The sequence below is a fragment of the Anticarsia gemmatalis genome, chromosome 11 (genome assembly GCF_050436995.1).
Source record: "Anticarsia gemmatalis isolate Benzon Research Colony breed Stoneville strain chromosome 11, ilAntGemm2 primary, whole genome shotgun sequence".
Taxonomy (NCBI): Eukaryota; Metazoa; Arthropoda; class Insecta; order Lepidoptera; family Erebidae; genus Anticarsia; species Anticarsia gemmatalis.
In genome coordinates, this window is record NC_134755.1 from 13,223,814 (window position 1) to 13,242,334 (window position 18,521).

General features: G+C 33.7%; 1 protein-coding gene across 2 annotated transcripts in view; it reads right to left on the reverse strand.

The window, feature by feature from the left end:
• LOC142976408 (vesicular acetylcholine transporter-like) overlaps positions 1-18,521 on the reverse strand; it is an 87,176-nt gene that overhangs the window by 36,157 nt on the left and 32,498 nt on the right. The window contains exon 3 of one of the 2 annotated variants that reach the window (XM_076119741.1): positions 8,931-17,235. The exons of the other annotated variant lie outside the window; for it this stretch is intronic. Within the exon in view, the coding sequence (XP_075975856.1) occupies positions 15,228-17,081 (1,854 nt within the window). The 5' untranslated portion in view covers positions 17,082-17,235 and the 3' untranslated portion in view covers positions 8,931-15,227. Of the gene's footprint in view, positions 1-8,930; positions 17,236-18,521 lie in introns of those variants that run through there. 2 annotated transcript variants of the gene reach the window in all.

The window sequence follows — 18,521 nt, forward strand, 5'->3', positions numbered from 1 at the left end:
TTTAATGAAGGTGAAATATGATTTTATTTTAGTACTTGATTATGAAATTCGCACCCAAAAAGCGTGATTTAAACCTTATTCAATTATATAATTCATTTAGGAAATAAGTATAAATTTACACATAATCTCAGACTGGCCTCATATCAAACGAACATACAAATCTTGAATATAAACATGAAACTACCATATATCGTATAGATACACTAGCTGAATCTCGTTGTTTTACTCGCAGTTTAGTGATTGCTCCGTTCTTATAAGGCGTAGTATGATAAAGCTTATAGTTTTTAATATGTCATTTTCAAAAATAAATGATCTACCAATAGCGTCAGACTTTATTTCCTACTAGCTGACCCGCGCAACTTCGCTTGCGTCACATAAGAGTGAATGGGTCAAAATTTTTCCCGTTTTTGTAACATTTTTCACTGTTAGTCTGCTCCTATTGGTCGTAGCGTGATGATATATAGCCTATAGCCTTCCTCGATAAATGGTAGACCATTTAATTTCTAATACTGAAAGATTTTTCAAATTGGACCAGTAGTTCCTGAGATTAGCGCGTTCAAACAAACAAACAAACAAACTCTTCTGCTTTATAATATTAGTATAGATTAGTATAGATAATAATTCAAAGAAACTCTTTGGGATTATCATATGTGCGGGAATCAAATCCCTAACTGTTTAATCCAAAGTAAGCAGAAATGTAATACTACATCTGATTCTAGCGTCGTCCAAAAATCCGTGAAACGTTTCCTACCTATAAATAGGCAAAGAGTTTCGTTCGAAGGCTTTACAAAGTCCCTACAAGTTAGCAGTCACGTAGCGCGATAACGTAAGCGATAGAGCCTTGAAGGCTTACGACTGAACTCTACAACTCGGCTCTAGTTCGCTGCAACTTTGTAAAGCTATGTATTATGTTTCTCCGTTGATGAAAAAAGTTTGGAAAAGCGTTTTTACATTGCTTTAAAAGAACCTTGCTAAAAATAAAATAATTTTGTTTTTGTTACTTAATAAACTGTTTTTTTTTTCCGCATATTTGATTCACTATATGACAGTATATTGTCTGTTTTACTCTCCCTTGCATTTTGGTTTACTTTGAACTTAAATTACTTTTCTTAGGTTTGTAAACTCGTCGCATTGTAACTATCAATTTTTAGCATCTATTACAAACGGAGGCATCTTTTACCTACAAATATAGGGAAACGTAGGTATATTTCTCACACCTCTGTTTGCACCTTTCGCCATAACAGGCGTGATATTATGTTTGTAAACAACAGGATCCCGAGAACTTCATTATTGTTGCAAGTTATATTAAGTATGGTCAGTTTTGATTTTACTGGTTCTTATTTTTCGTAATAAAGTGAAGTTGTAAGTCGAAAATAAAAAAGTAATTTAAAGTATAGTTAGTACCTACTATTAATGGTTAATTTTGATATTACTGCAATTTGCTTCTAAGAAAAGCAAAACTGTATCTCAGAAAAAGTTAAAAAAAAATTACCCTAATAAAATTCGATTCAAAACTCCATAAAATGTAACGTTGAAGCGTAAATAAAACACTTGAACTTGTAAATTAAGGGAGACCCTTGTTAAATTGTCACGGGTGTCTGAGCCGGTGTTGCCACCCTTTGCCGCTATTACTGCCGGCTTTTTACCCAAATAATGATGACGTGATTTATTGATTGGCAACATTTTTTATTGCTGCAGTAGAGTGTTTTATTTCCTTTATAATGTAGGTCATTAATGACTTTTCAAAGTTGTGTGTGAAATATTAATCACTTGTTCCAGCGGTGAAGGAAAACATCGTGATGCAACGTTGCGTGCCTGAGAGTTCTTTAGAACAGTTCTTGAAGTTAAGCAAAGTCCTAAACCCGCAATTGGCCTGATTGGTGGACTCAAGGCCTAACCACTCCTTCACTACGGGAGGAGACCTTTGGTCAGTAGTGGGACATTAGAGGTTGAATTTACTTTATTTTATTTCAATGACAGCAATCAATTCATAGAAATAATCTCGTAAAAATTTGAAAAAAAAGGCACTATAAAATACTATTGGAGGCCAGGAGTTTCTTGCCAGCTCGTCTCATTGGCCCTACCTTCCGAACTGGCGGTAAATTCACTCTCTGTATCATTGACTATCATAAGTGTCAGGCATTTGACCTAAATGAATAAATGATTTGATTTTGATTTTATATATACTTCAGTTTTTCAATAAATAAAAATGCGTATCCTTTAGACAGCTGTATCTGTACCTAAATGTATACACGTCTCGCCCCCCGGCGCCACTCGAATTAACAAACTGAACGCAGAGAGTCAAGGGTCATCGATCCTGTTTGTGCGTCCCCGGTGTTTTTACAGCTTTATACCGAGCACCCTTCAACATAAGTGCCGTGAAGGTTTTTGGATAAACGAAGGCTAAAAATAACAATGTATGTTGGACAGTTGGCTACAAAAAAATGCTAAATAAATTCAACTTTTCATTATTGTATATTCTGAAGTATGTTTACGGGATGTTCTGTGTCTCTGCGTGTGTATTATTGTGTCATTGGGAGTCACTCGCGTCGAGATTGAAAACGATAGATAGACTTGTACTGAAATATTTATTAATAGAAATTGCCCCAAGTCTATCCACTACCGTACTAACCAGGCAGCGCGCAGTAACTGCCGGTGACGCTAACATACTTCACGCTCACACACCAAACTGTCAATACATCATTTCTTATATACTTACAGAGTCCCTACATATGTATTATGAACCATCAGGAATACAATTTAGATTGATTGCAATTATTAATTGTGACCAATTCAAGCTTTGCTTTGATTTTTTTATTATTATTACTTATTGGGTAAACTAACAATACCACAATATGTTTAACATGAAATAATGTGCAGATATACAATATTGTTGAAGTACATTTAAAACCACAATGTCAAATCACTTTGAAAATATTGTTTTCCAGCGTCTTATGTAGTTGACGGTATCTACATAATAGTTCAAAAGAAAATCCAATTTATATTGCCTTGATATTATTATGTATAAATAAAACTGCCTCATAGATATTTATTTTAAAAGACAAATTCTTAGTTCTCGCAACCAGCAGTCCTGTACGACAAGATGCATGGATGTGAATGAAGCTTTATAAAGATAGTACCAAGTGGCGTTCTTTGGTCTCTGCTCACTCTCATAAGAAAAAAGCATGTTTGTAAGTACGTATTATTCTGATATTTTATTCTATACTTGTATGTATCTTTACAATACAGTAGCAGTGCCTCGATTCTCTACTACTATCGACTACCGACATCCGAACTGTCGAGAAATTTTGTATGAAAATCTGGGGGGCTATCACGTATCTCAGTTGACATTTACTTGAAAGCCACTATGCTGTACATTGTTTTCTCTCTTAGAATATAGAGATTAACACGTTACGTCAAAGCAGCAATGTACTGAATAGTGACAATCAATTTGACGTACACTAGCTGTCAACTGAGATACGTGATAAGCCCGCTGATCAGCGCCTCTGACGGGTGTCGTAGAAATCATTTTAGCAGTACATTCTAAATGTCAAAATTTCGATAGCTAGCCGGTTGTCGGTAGTCGATAGTGGTAGAGAATCGAGGTACAGGTTACTCATACAGAAAAACAACACATTTTTTTTCTAAATGAACATCAAAGTGTCTAATGGATTAATTCTTTCATTCATCCCAGAATGTAGTTCAAACACATTTGGCCGAGTCCCCCGCGTTCATCCGTCTGTCCCAACATTTATACAAAACACGTACCTCCAACTAATTTGACTAATTACTCCCGATAACAACCTCTCCGCGCCCTGCAGCTAAATCAACCCTTATAACTAGCGAACAAACTAATTTCAACCTAACCACAAAATAAATAAGACTTAAATTGCTTTACAACAAAGTTAACTAGTTTAAAATTGGTTCGTCATCAAAAATGGACCTTAATTTCTATGGATTAAATTTCCTATTCGAATTGGAAAATTTTGCCAAAAGTACCGCAGTAAAATTTTGCAAATTGTTGTTCTAAAATAAATTTTATTGCAAGACGATATGGTTTATTTTACTCTGGCAATGTTCCAAATTGAAAAACCGAACTAATTGCTTGATTTGAATATAGAACGTGTAGGTTACCATGGTTTCTCGAAAGAGATTACTTTCGAAAGTTCTCGAAGTTTCGTCGTACTAACGATCGGAATGGATGTAATTTATCATGAATTTATCGCCAAGTTTCGGGTGAGGGCGTCACTCGGTGTTCGTGGTAAGGGCTCATTTGTAAATATCTTTATGTTAATCTAGATTTGGAACGTTACGCAACATTGTAATATAAAAACTTACCCTCAAGTTGAAAATGTTTTTGTATTGCTTACAGAACGGTTGAAAATTATTTCATTTGAGTATTTTGTAATGTGAAAGGCAGATTTTTTTTTATTGGAAATTTTTCAAATGAATGAATCAAGTAATTATTAACAGGTCAAAGTGAGTGGGGTCCTACCTACTATGAAAAAAGGCCTGTTATGTAGCTTGAATATATTTTTTTATTTTATAGCTATGTTTTCCACAAGACGGAAGCCAATGATAATAATAGGGTCCAAAAATAGATCGAAAGATTTCTCTTCATTTTTGGGTTATGTGTATTTGTGTAGGTATGTGTGAGAGAGAGTGTACATATGTGTGGTTGTAATTTAAACAGTAAGATATAAGTCAACGCAAACAATTATGTTTATAAATAAAGGTTTTCTTTTGGAATAAATAGAAGACAATAACAACAACAATTATTTTTTGTCGTAACAATTTTATTCGATCACTGATTTTGAGTTTGACCACTTTACATACAACTAGAATAGAATATGTACGGTTATAAGATATTTATTTACTAATAATTTTATAATTTCGTTACCACTCACTAGTAGATATACGCATTACTAATACATTGAAAAATTCAATACGCATTTTAACAAAACCATTCGAATCGCGTATTTTTAATACGCCGAGTGAAATGTGAGAACCCGTAGTACTTCATTTTGATTCGCATACGATATATGTTTAAAACGGTAAATTAATACATATTTTTTTGAACTCGGGGTTTTTTGTATGTACCGTTTTTTCATGTTTTCAGTTATATTTTGTAGTATTATATCTTTCAATGTATTTTCTTCTAAACGTCCAACCAGATATATTACATAGCTATTCCAAAAGCCATAACATATACAATTTTTAAACAACAGAAAAATGATATTTTTAATTTTAACAATTATTTCTATGTATTTTACATATTAAAGTGTTCAACTATTTTTTTCTAATTTCTAATAATATAATACGGGTCTAATGCATGAGTATGTATAGTGATTATAATGCCTACTGTAATAATATGCTAATAATGACTATTATATAATTTTTATCTAGATTTTAAATCTTAATAATTAAACTTATTAATAATAACTTTGAAAATAATTTTCAAAATAAATTTTAAATATTATTATTAATATTAAACGATGTTATAATGCATTTTATTTGTAAAATGCGAGATTGAGTTAATTTTATACAATAAGCTAAGTTTGCTAGATATAACCTGATTATATTCAAAGCATATAAGACCTAATTTTACCAGAAGAGAAAATTTTTATATATTTCAATAATAGTCATAAAAAATTGTAATATTGAAAAGAAAACAGCATATTATTATATCAAATACGAAATTATATTATGAGTTATATTCTTTTAAATATAATAATAATTACTTATATACTGTGTACTGCATTAAATTAGTAACTAAAAAGAAAATTCATTTTCAATTCTGGTAAATCTAAATTAATTATAATAATACAATTATATTAAAGAAGCCAATTGTTCTGAGGTACTTCGATTATACATTCATTTTATTATATTTTTACATCGAAAGCTCTGCGAGAGCGTATTATTATTTTATAATAATGATAAATCTATCTTATAATAAGTGATACTAACAAGCTTTTCATTAGCTGAAGAGGGTCTATTATTATTTATTTGGAAAGGGACAGAATTTAGTTAAGGAAATGTATAAAGATACGCCAGAATAAATATTATATAATATATGAGATAATAATAATACGATATGTATAATAATTATATGTTATAAATATATATTATACGTAGATATAATAAATAATTAAATATATGAACATTTCATAGTCCAAGTTTTAATAGTCTAATAATGTTTCATTCAAATATAATGTATACCAGTATTATTGTGTTATAAGGGTCATAAATACACCCGTTAAGTCCTGTACAAGTAATATTCGTTCACGAATCGTGATATAAATAAAATTCAATGGTTAACTGCGATATAAACCTTTGTGTTAAATGGTTATTGTGTGGCGTTATCGTTTGAAATGCCAATAAAGGTTGCCGTTAAATACATATTACATACGTTATATTTCTTTAATAATAATATATAAGTATTAGGACGATAAATACGTATATTGTTATTCATGTTTATATAAAATATATTATTATACTGTAATATAAATATTATACAGGGTGTCCCATAACTCAACGATAATCCGAGACAGGATGAAAGGCCAAGTCATACCGGTTCTAGGAAAAATAAAAAAAAAATTCCATATCACTCAGTTCAGCAATAATAGACACTTTTCAAAAAAGTTGAAATTCCATACCCTTGGTCGCATTTTCAAGTCCTGTGATCACCAATGTCACAATTTCGCTGTGTTTTTTTGAATTTCGTGATCTTCATTAAATATGCTATTAATCGTAAAACAAATTAATGCACAAAACATTGTTAATTTAATAAAAAAAGTTAAGTTTTAGTGAGTCATGGTTTACAAAAATATCGTTAGTTAACTTTGTCGCTTCATATTGAAAAAAAAATGTACCACACTACCCTTGGCAAGTTATTTCAAAAGTTGGCGCATTTAATCAAGATTTCAAAACGGTGCAACACTTGTCACTTTTCTTGCCATTAAAAATGTTATTTTTATTTGAACGACGAGTATCCTCGAAAATGGATCGAACGCAGTGATACAATTGTATGGCGTCCTCGTTCCCGCGATCTAAATCCAGTAGATATTTTTTACTGGGAATGCGTAAAAGAAAAAGTCTATTCGAAATCAGTACAAAATCTATCAAAACTTCGCCAGAAAATTGACACAGCGTCAGAGGTAATAAATGCAAGGAATTTTGCTTGACTGGTGCAAAGGTTTTTTGTAAGGCGTTGCAGAGCCTGTATTCGTGTCAGAGGAAAACAATTTGGAATTACTTTAGTTTAAGGAGAATAATTAAATAAGAACGATGGTTCGTTCATTCTTTTTTTTTATTATCATTACCTATTATGTTTATTACATTAAATATTTTCACTAAAAATATCTTTACTAAAAATAATTGCTTTCCTCTGGCACGAATACAGGCTCTGCAACGGCGTACAAAAGATCTTTGCACCAGTCAAGCAAAATTCCTTGCATTTATTTCTTCTGACGCTGTGTCAATTTTCTGGCGAAGTTCTGATAGATTTTGTATTGATTTTGAATAGGCTTTTTATTTTATACATTCCCAGTAAAAAATATCTACTGGATTTAGATCGGGGGAACGAGGAGGCCATACAATTGTACGACTGCGTTCGATCCATTTTCGAGGATACTCGTCGTTCAAATAAAAATAACATTTTTAATGGCAAGAAAAGTGACAAGTGTTGCACCATTTTGAAATCTTGATTAAATGCGCCAACTTTTGAAATAACTTGCCAAGGGTAGTTTAGTACATTTTTTTTTCAATATGAAGCGTCAAAGTTAACTAACGATATTTTTGTGAACGATTACTAACTAAAACTTAACTTTTTTTATTAAATTAACAATGTTTTGTGCATTAATTTGTTTTACGATTAATAGCATATTTAATGAAGATCACGAAATTCAAAAAAACACAGCGAAATTGTGACATTGGTGATCACAGGACTTGAAAATGCGACCAAGGGTGTGGAATTTCAACTTTTTTGAAAAGTGTCTATTATTGCTGAACTGAGTGATATGGAATTTTTTTTTTATTTTTCCTAGAACCGGTATGACTTGGCCTTTCATCCTGTCACGGATTATCGTTGAGTTTTGGGACACCCTGTATACACATATATTTTATATATAAGCGTATCTTTTTACAGTAGAATAGAGAGTGAAAAGGGGGTGATATTTTTATATTAGATATAATATTTTTATCTGTACTAATGATTTATTATTTTACTTATCACTCGTACTTGTGTGGGTGTCAAACTGCTATATATACAGTTATTATTTAACTAGCATTATAGTATAATAATGGTATGATATAGTACGAAGTAATATACGAATGAAATTATATGTATATATATTTTTGTGATATACATATTAATTTATAAATATAATAATATAATCAAAATGTTATGATATTTTGACAGTTTGATATTGATATACATATTTTTTAAATAAGTAATATGTTTCTAAATAAATATTTAAGATACTTATACATAAATTGATGAAAAGTTTAAATAAAATTATTAAATGGAATACCTAATTCGTTGGAATATGAGATGTTATAAATGTAAAATGTAAGGAATATATTTAGAACTAGAATGTAAGCGAAGCAAGATCTAATAGTACGTTAAAGATAGTGTAGACCTAACGGACGGGTACTGACCTAAGCAGGACTTGTAACTGCAGAATATTTAATATAATATAATAATTGTTATAATAAATATATTATTATATTCAGATATATTATTTATATGTGTATAATATATAGATTTTAGATGATACGCATAATTTTTAGATAGATACATTGATATAATAATAAAATATTATATAAATTAATATATATTATAGTAATAATTGGATGAAAACTTGCAAATCCGAGCTCAGTTAGAGACGGCTCAGTTGTTTATATTCTGAATATAATGAAATATATAAAAATGTAAATATATTTTTATAGATATAAAGAAGTTGTTACATAAACATACATAGGTATTTAAATACTATAAATGTATATTATATAAATAGTATCTCATATATTTTGCAGTTACATTCCCAATGAAACATCGACTACCTAGATTAAGGTTGATATTATAAGAAGTAATTTAAATTTATATTAAATACTCTCAAGCCGAAACCAAACGGCAGAGGCCATTGTGCGTATATTTAGAAAAGATGGAAATATTTAGACATTTTGTCCTCTGAGGCTAAAGAATATTACAGGATAAAGTAACTAAGAATAAATATATATTAATATATAATTTTATATACATAAATACATACAAATATTTTTGGAAAGCTCCCCCACGGTTGTATTATAACAAACTATATCGGAGCTTTGTCCAGACTGCTGATAAACATACTTATATACATACATAAGTATATATCATTAATATTATCACAAAATAATTTAATAATCTCTTTCCCCATTTTTAATATTTTATAAATCAATAATATATTTTTGTATAATAGATAAGATACCTACTATATTATATTATAAGTTATATAGAACCTCAGAGGACAACACTTTAGCTACACACACAGAGACGAAAGAAGGTCAAGTAAGAAATACTATCTCAAAGACTATCGAAGGAATATAGACAGAAATATACCTACACTAAGATAGATTTAAAAAGCTTCCACAAGAATTTAGTTAATTAAGAAAAAATGTTAATTAGTTAACATTTATGGCGAATTCAAAATAATATAGCACCAATATATTTTTTCGAAATCGACGTTAAAATTTGAAAAATTATAATTATATTTGGTGCTAATTTTAAAAAGTGAAAGAATAATTCATATATATTGTTATTTAAATTGATATAATAACATAACATATAATTATTATTGATACATATCATTTAAATAAGGTGACATTGATAAACACCCCTTAATTAAAAAATATACATTGCAAATATATAATAATATATACATATTTACGAACATTGACAATTAAAATATCTTGCGCAGTAATAAGCGCATTATAGATGATATATATACCATATTATAGCGCGACAAAACATATATACTCAACATAATATATTATTTTTATCTCGATAATATATAATTTACACATTCAGATATGATACTCAAAACCTTCCTAGTTCGTCGCGCCAATAAATTGATCAACACAATATAGCCTTTTCAGGGCCAAGATACTATATATAATGCAAGATATACTATATCTAAAGAGCTATTTTACTTCAAAATAAACCCTTGAATACAATTCAAAAATGTGTGCGAAATACACAGGATATATGTAATGTTATATATCAAAAAATATACTTATATAAAACTATGACTATATTGTATATTCTTAGACTAGTGATATGTCTGCGATACTGGCTGTTATTGCTGATATAAGTATATAGTATATAGTACAACATCTATGAATAATTGCACATTAAGTACACACAATATACAACGTAGTTTTATCGCTCGTGTGTCCTGACAGAATTAAAAAAAAATTGTTATATAACATATTATATGCGGTCTAAATTATATACGTTGATAAAAGTCTATAAAACATAAATAAGTCATTTTAAGTTTCAGATATATTTAAAACTGAAGGATAAACTGTTTTATTTTCAAGTAACTTAAATACCGAATACAATGCCTTCGTAAATGTAAAATTACAAAAGTTTCAGAGACTTTTCTTTTATTATTTTCTTTCAATTCGTTTCAGTTTTTTTCAGGCGTTAAAATCTTTTCTCTAGATGTTTCTCGATTTACATTTCGCCTTTGTTGTATTTCTAAAGCAATAACAATGGAATATCTATCAAAACACACGGAGCAAGTTAATACGTACTTAAGTATACAATAAATTACCTCTTTGTGCTCACAATCTACTAATTAATTGAATTTCGGGAGAATTTGACACGAAAATTGACTCTAAACTTACAAATACGTGTGCGAGAGAGGCTCTTTGATCCTCTACAAACAAGATATTAGCATTAATATTATATTCAGAAATGATTACCCAACCGAAGTACACGTTGAAATTATTGAACAATAAATTATATAATTTCAAAATGTACTACACATTTGCCGTCGATCTAAACCGAGTCCCTCTCTCTTTACCTAACAGTTGAAAGTATTTGTGCGAAATTATGAAGTTGTGCCTCCGACACTACAAACACTATTGTACTTTGCAGGCTAGGTACTAAACCTCAAATTATTCAAAAGTACCATTTATGAACGTTCCAAACTATACCGGACTGTGCGAAAGGCAAATAATGAACCTTAGCGAATTTTATTTTAACGTTTTAACGAATAATATTCACAATAATCACTTTTTTTTAACTTTATACACACTTTCAATTGACATATCGGGCGCGTCACTTTTTCTTGTACAATTATTTTTAGTTATCCTTTAATTTTGACTCTTGTTGCTCAGTCGTCTGCGAAATATATAAGTGTTGACAGATCGATGACGGAGTGAGAGTCTCTGATATGTATATTTGCAGTCTTTTAGATATGTATCGAGTACTTCATTTGTGGTCATTTCCATTGACTGATAATGTCAATAGGAAACTTCTTTCTTCAAGTAAGTTAGTAGTACAATTAGTATTTTGGAAAATCTTGCGACATCTTAAAATATTTGAGAAAGATCGTGATTTAAGTCTTCAGGAATTTTAATTAGTTTCTCGATCCGTCACCGGCTTGTCGACACCGGCCGTGCTGTGTGTCTGTTGGTACATACCTACTTAGTAAAGACAACGACAGAAACATACTACCTACATTATATACACTTAGACAAAAAATACACAAAATTATATATCATATATTATATCCATATGTATTATAATACCTTATTCTACGTGAATCAAAAGATTCTGATATGTTTCGTTACCTTGGTTGCAACTTATCACAAGTTGATTACTAACTTACCTAATTGATTTTATAATTGATATATTTTTACAATTAATTGATATTATGATAAAAGCGAGATATGACACTTATACTAATATTGCTGATATAGCAGACATTGTTATATATTTAGAGTTTCTAAAAATATATTTAAATTAATATCGCGGAAAACTGTTAGTTGTATAAACGAGTTGACAGCGATTATATACAGATTTTATATACGATTATCCATGCATTATAGTATTATATCTGTATATATTTATATACGAAAGTATGTAATTATAGATATATTATACTATAATGATGTTTTGGTAAGTGCCAGAAGGTTTTAAATGAATATTTTAGGCCCTTACGTTAAGTGCAGTGCATCGTATCGTGCTGAATCTGCGTCCTACCTTACATTAGTACGTATCTATTACTACTTAGCGATACAATGTGGAATATTTTATATTAAACTTGTTTTGATTAAATGTTTATGTGTTCGCATAACAGTTATATAACATGTTACAACTCATTTGATGTTATTTACGCTTAGTTTCTTCATTATAATATCCATTTAGCGTAAAAAAATAGGAATTCAAATTGTTCACTTTCGTCTGTTGTTGTTGTTGAAAATTCCTTAGTAATTGGTTGAAGAATATTTTATATATTAGTCATGATTATTATATAACTGCTGTGTGAAAACACCTTTATAATATTCAATTATATTTCTGTAGTACAAAAACACACAAACATTACGAAAGGGATTAATTACGAGTGCCATCGTAAAGAATAACACGCCTTAATTCTTTGACTTAAGGTTCAATTTTCCTCGTACATTAGTACACACTTACCCCGCGTTTGTTGTTTTCATACTGATATCGACTTACACATAGATTTTCTCACATTTTAGATAATCTATATACTATAAGAAGGCATAACAGTTGTATTATATAAGAACAATACAAGATCAACAAGAAAACAACGGTTAAATGCGATAACACTTAATGTTCACAAACTCACCTTAATGTATTTGTTCCTTCAAACAATATGTCACTTTTTGCTCCTGTGTAAGTAATCAGCGACTACTGTAGCACAATTCTCTACAGTCGGGATTATTGAGTACCGAGACGAGACGAGACGAGAGTTTGACGTTTAAAATGTACTGCAAAGATAGTTCCTACGCCGGCCGCTAGAGGCGCTGATTAGGTTTTCATACAAAGTTTCTCGATAGCTAGCCGGTTGTCGATAGTCGATATAGGTAGCGAATCGCGCTAGTAAAAGTGTTAAATCACTTTTTTGTAATTTAGTGACGTTTTCACAAGAGCACTTTTGGTTAAAAAGCTTATCCAGATCTTTCTTTTGAGTGCTCATTTATTTTATTCTCTTTCTCATTCTCTTTTTGGATTACGCACTTGATTTGTGGTCTCCTAGACCCACGGGGGTTTGGAGGACCCTTAAAAATTTCGATGGTTTTTAAGTTTATCCTTTTTGTATGTTTGTAAACAATAGCGTTATCGCACCAGCCGATAAATATTCTACATTACAAGCACAGCTAAATATAGACATCTATCAGACATTAAATAACGCGCCGCCGATACAAACGGCTCAGTGATCGAAGTTCTAACACACACTGACACTTTACATTCACTTGCCAAGCCACTTACACCGTCAACAATATAGTCAGTTATCAATATAACCCTTTTTTCTCTGGTGCTACCTTCTCTTAACAAATGTTTACTTTAAGTAATTATTCAAAGGAATTATTTCCAATCAATCTCGCATTGTCAATATTTGGTTGATGTTTAATTCAGATTGCATTACTTCATTAAGTATGTGACCGCAGAGTGTGGTCAAACCGTCAACCGAGTTAATTGCATGTACGTGGTTACTCCTTGTCGTGTTCACTTTGAATAATTATTTAACCCACAATGGAGAATGTTACCTAATTTTGATTTTTAGCACTCCATATTCTCGTTTAAAAATAAAAAATACTGGTGAAAGAATTACTTCGATAAGTCAATTAGTTTTCGATTTATAAGTAAAACAAGTTGTAACCGCACGACGCTAGCTCTCGGTGACGGTGTGACGTCACTCTACACTTGCTCAGTCTGGCTCACACAGTCCGCTTGAGGTCGCGCGCTCGGTGCGTTGAAATTATTCCTAAATACTTTTAAAAATGTTCAATTCAAATACTAGGAAATCATATGTTCTGCCTAAATGTAATTTAATATTATGTAAGTAAGTACATAAGTAATAATAAATAACTTCATCTCATAATGAAACAATTTCTAACCGGATTGATCGCGAGTTTATTGATTTTACTGTGGCAGGAAAAATGTAAAATCGATAAGTATACGATTATTTCGGTTAAAAACTGTTTCATTATAATATGCAGTGATCGTAAATATTTATCTAACATTATTACTTATTATACCTATGTATAATATACTAGAAGCCGCCCACGACTTCGTCCGCATGGAAACCCTTCCCGCGTAAATCCCGATCCTTCGAGAACTCGAGGATAAAAAGTAGTCTATGTGTTATTCTGGGTCTTCAGGTATATATCAAATTTCATCGTAATCGGTTCTGTCAAATTTGCGTGAAAGTGTAACAAACATCCATACATACTTACATACCTACATACCTACATACTTACATACTTACATACATACATACATACATACGTACGTACGTACACACATACATACGTACATACATACATACAATGACATATGTATGTCATTGTATGTATTACTTATGTACTTATGTATGTACATATATACATTCTCACAAACTTTCAAATCTATAATATTAAGTAGGATTTCGGAAGCAACAAAACCTCTATTTGTTTCACAAATAATTCGCAACCATTATTCCATTTATTTTAGGTACATTATCCGATTGCCCTTTTTAAAATCCTTTATCCATTTTATTAATCGAATAGTATTTACTATTATTATAAGTTATTTTATACATAAGCGGACGAAAACACAACAAAATACTACGCAAGCTATTACACCTACAACAACGATTGGCGACTTAATACTAAGCGGGACGCGGCCCGCGCGGCGCGTTAAAGTAGTATGACGTCACAGCCGCTCACGCGGCTGTTAGCGGGACTCGATATTTTTCGAAACTTTGAATGCTTATAAAATCAAAACTATTTGGTATTTTTGACTAAAACAAAAACTAGTTTATATGTATACATACAGGCTATACTGTGTCAAAATTTCAAGCGATTTGGCATACCTAGTAACATTCTCCATTACAAAGTGTTACGCAAGCAAATGTAACGCAACAGTATGCACGTCTACCCAAATAGGACATTTATAATTACACAACAAGTAAATTCAAAAATATCGACAACAACACTGATTTTGGAGCGAATTAGAAGCCTTGCCGGAAGGGGTTCTTTATGGTGGGCTGCGGCGCGGGCGCGGGGGCAGGCGCGGGGGCGGGGGCGGCGGCAGCGGCTCTGAAGGGATTGCTGGCCGTCGGTTGAGGCTGAGCCGGTAGCTGTCGCTGTTGGCTGTACTGCTGCTCCTGGTAGCCCTGCTGCTGATAACCCTGCTGCGGCTGCGGCTGCTGCTGCTGCTCATATCCTTGCTGACTGTAGTTCTGATAGCCTCCTTGATAAGATTGGTCGTAAGAATAACTACCAGCACTCGAGTCCACGTTCGATTCCTGCGTGTCAGCCGCCACTTGCCCTGATACGTTGGAGTACTCCAGGTGGTTCTTATACTCCCCGTTCACTGGCCTCTGGTCCTGCATGCTGTACGTCTGGTACTCTTTATCTGGTGGATCAGCCATCAGGATATTGGCCTCGTCCTGGAATGGCTTGAAGTCGTAAATGTGTCGGAGGTACATCAGCACTGGGGCGTACAGTAGGTTGCTGAAGGCAATCATGAAGTTCAGAGCGGTGAAGCCTATGACTTCCACGATCTCTCCGGCGATGATCGGCCCGACTGCGTACGCGAAGGAGTACGATATATCGGCGATGGCGTAAATGCTGCCGTACACTGACACGTATCGGACGTCCACCAAGTATCCAAGTGTTGGCAACAAGGCGGTATCAATCAGAGCTATCCCGAAGCAAATGCCGCAGATTGGGATCATCAGCATTTTGTAGGAGTTCGCAAAAGGTATGATGAAGCAGCACAAACCTTCTAGAGCAAGTCCGCCGGCTGCCATGAGCCACTGATGTTGTGGATACTTTCTCGCCATCTTGACAGTAATGATTACTCCAAGTACGTGAGGGAAGAACGCCGGCAGCCAGATCATACCAATCTTCCAGTTGTCTTTGGTCAGATTGTCTTCCATCCAGAGCGAAATCGTTGGTTCTAAGAACGCTAATGCAACGTTGGACATCATCAGAGCTCCGGCACACACGGCGATGTAGGGGTCCATCAGAAGCTTCCAGATCGGCGTGCCGGCTGGTTTAGGCTGCTGCGCTTCTTTTATCTGCGTCTTCAAAGGTTTCATTACGAGTAGTAACATGAAACCGTCCATCAGTGATATCAGTGCAAGAATTAAAAATGGAACTTCTTTTCCTGCAAACTGGTATAGAGCACCACCAAAAGGCGGCGCCACTAAACAACCAAAGCTGATGAACGCGAGGGCGATACCTAAAGCTTTAGATCTCTCCGATTCTTCAGTAAACCTGTCCGCAATCATGGCCAAGCCTGACGTGTCGGCAAAAGCGGAGCCGACGCCTTGCAGACTTCTCGCGAAGAACAGCATGCCGTAGCTCCGGCCACACGCAAATATCGATGTCGAGAGGAACATTATAATGAGTCCGATCATCATGGGCACGTCGTACCCGATGCGGTCGATTAAGGCACCAGAAAATGGGTTGATCATGAGTTGAACGATAGCCTTCGAAGCGAACAGGACGCCCGTCGCAGAGTCCTGGCCTTCATGCGACGCGGGGATGATCATCGTCGGAGTGATGGTTTTATTGCCTTCCTTGTAAGGCGCGAGGGTGACGACGTGGTCGTAGCTATCCTCGCCCCACGCGCCGATGTACCTGAGGTAGTCGGGGATGATGGGCACGATCACCATGTACAACATGTTGTCGAGCAGCAGCGCTATGGACACGATGACCAGGATGATCTTCCGCTGCGAGGTGGGCTCCTGGATCTTCTCCCATAGTATCTCCCGGACCTCCCTCACCTCGAGGTTCACCACCGGGATGACCGAGTTGTCGATCCTCTGCCATATTGACTGTGGTCCCTCCGCCATCTTGGATTCTTTGTATCACGGTTATAAATTCTATCTATGGTAGGATCCTGAGTTCATCTTCAGTGGAGGGTCAGTCCCTCCTGGTCGTATTGACGTGTGGGGCACACATTTACGCGCGGTCCGTCGGTGCGACTCTCTTATGGGAGTTCGGAACCTGACAACAAACAGAAATGATCATTGTATTATCATTTCGTGAGAAAGCGAGGGGGTGCGCGGGGTGTCCGGCGCGGAGGGGGGCGCGGTATGTTTCAAAAGGATTTTGAGTCGATCTTTGTTTCTGTTAGTTGTCGTTCCTCTGTCCCGAGCGGTTTAACGAAAAGACGCCGACTTCCAAAGACGATTCAGAGTCCTTTTGAACATAAAGAAATTACTAGTTTATTAGTAAACGTCACATAGACAAACACGTCACAAACAGTTAAGAACCAACATATACCTAGCAATTATATGTAGTATAACATCAAATCATGTCTTTATTTAATTTCTATGGCCAAAGTTTTGTACCTTGCATGCCTGCATGTATTACGTGTTATTTACTCATCTCGATGGATAATGTAATAAATAATAAAAATAAATTTAACCCATTAATGTCCCACTGCTGGGCAAGGGTCTCCACCCGTAATGAGGGAGGGGTTAGGCCATGAGTCCACCACGCTGGCCAAGTGCGGGTTGGGGACTTTGCATGCCCTCAATAAATGTTTTAAACAATTTTTTTGGCATGCAAGGTTTCCTCACGATGTTTTCCTTCACCGTTGGAGCATGTGATAATTATTTCTAATACACACATAACTTCGAAAAGTCATTGGTGTGTTGCTTCGGGTTCGAACCTGCGACCACTTGCGTGGGAGGTGTCAACTTATACCACTCGGCTATCACTGCTCTTATGGATTATGTATGTATGTACGTATAATTAAATTGTTTGTAATTTGCACTGCAAATCGTTTATACAGCTTATAGACTTCCTAAAGTACCTTAAAGTAACATTTTACTTTTAAAAAGCTCTTTTTCTTTCCAAAAACCTATTTCCTATAATACCTACTTTAAATTCAAATCCCGCAAGCAGCACAAAACTAACTGATTGACATCTTGTTCGGTGGTCCACGGGACGTAATTGTAACGACTTGTTTAGCGCAAATCCAATTTGTTGGGGTCCCCGAGACCCGCCGCGCGCCGTCAGCGAGGGGCTTGCGACGTCAATGTCTTTATAGTAATGGTATCCTATTAAGATTGCCACGTTTTTGAGATGTATTTTTTCTAGGGAAATATTTTAATGGTGTTGTATTTGTCGTAGTGGTATTTTGAACGTAAATAAAATTAATACTTACAAAAATATTTGGAATTGGAATTACGTGATCCACTCTTGTTTGAATTAGTTATATTAAAAAGTAGTATATTTTTGAAATTAGTAGTAAAATATTAATTTAGAGTTATTTATTATTAGGT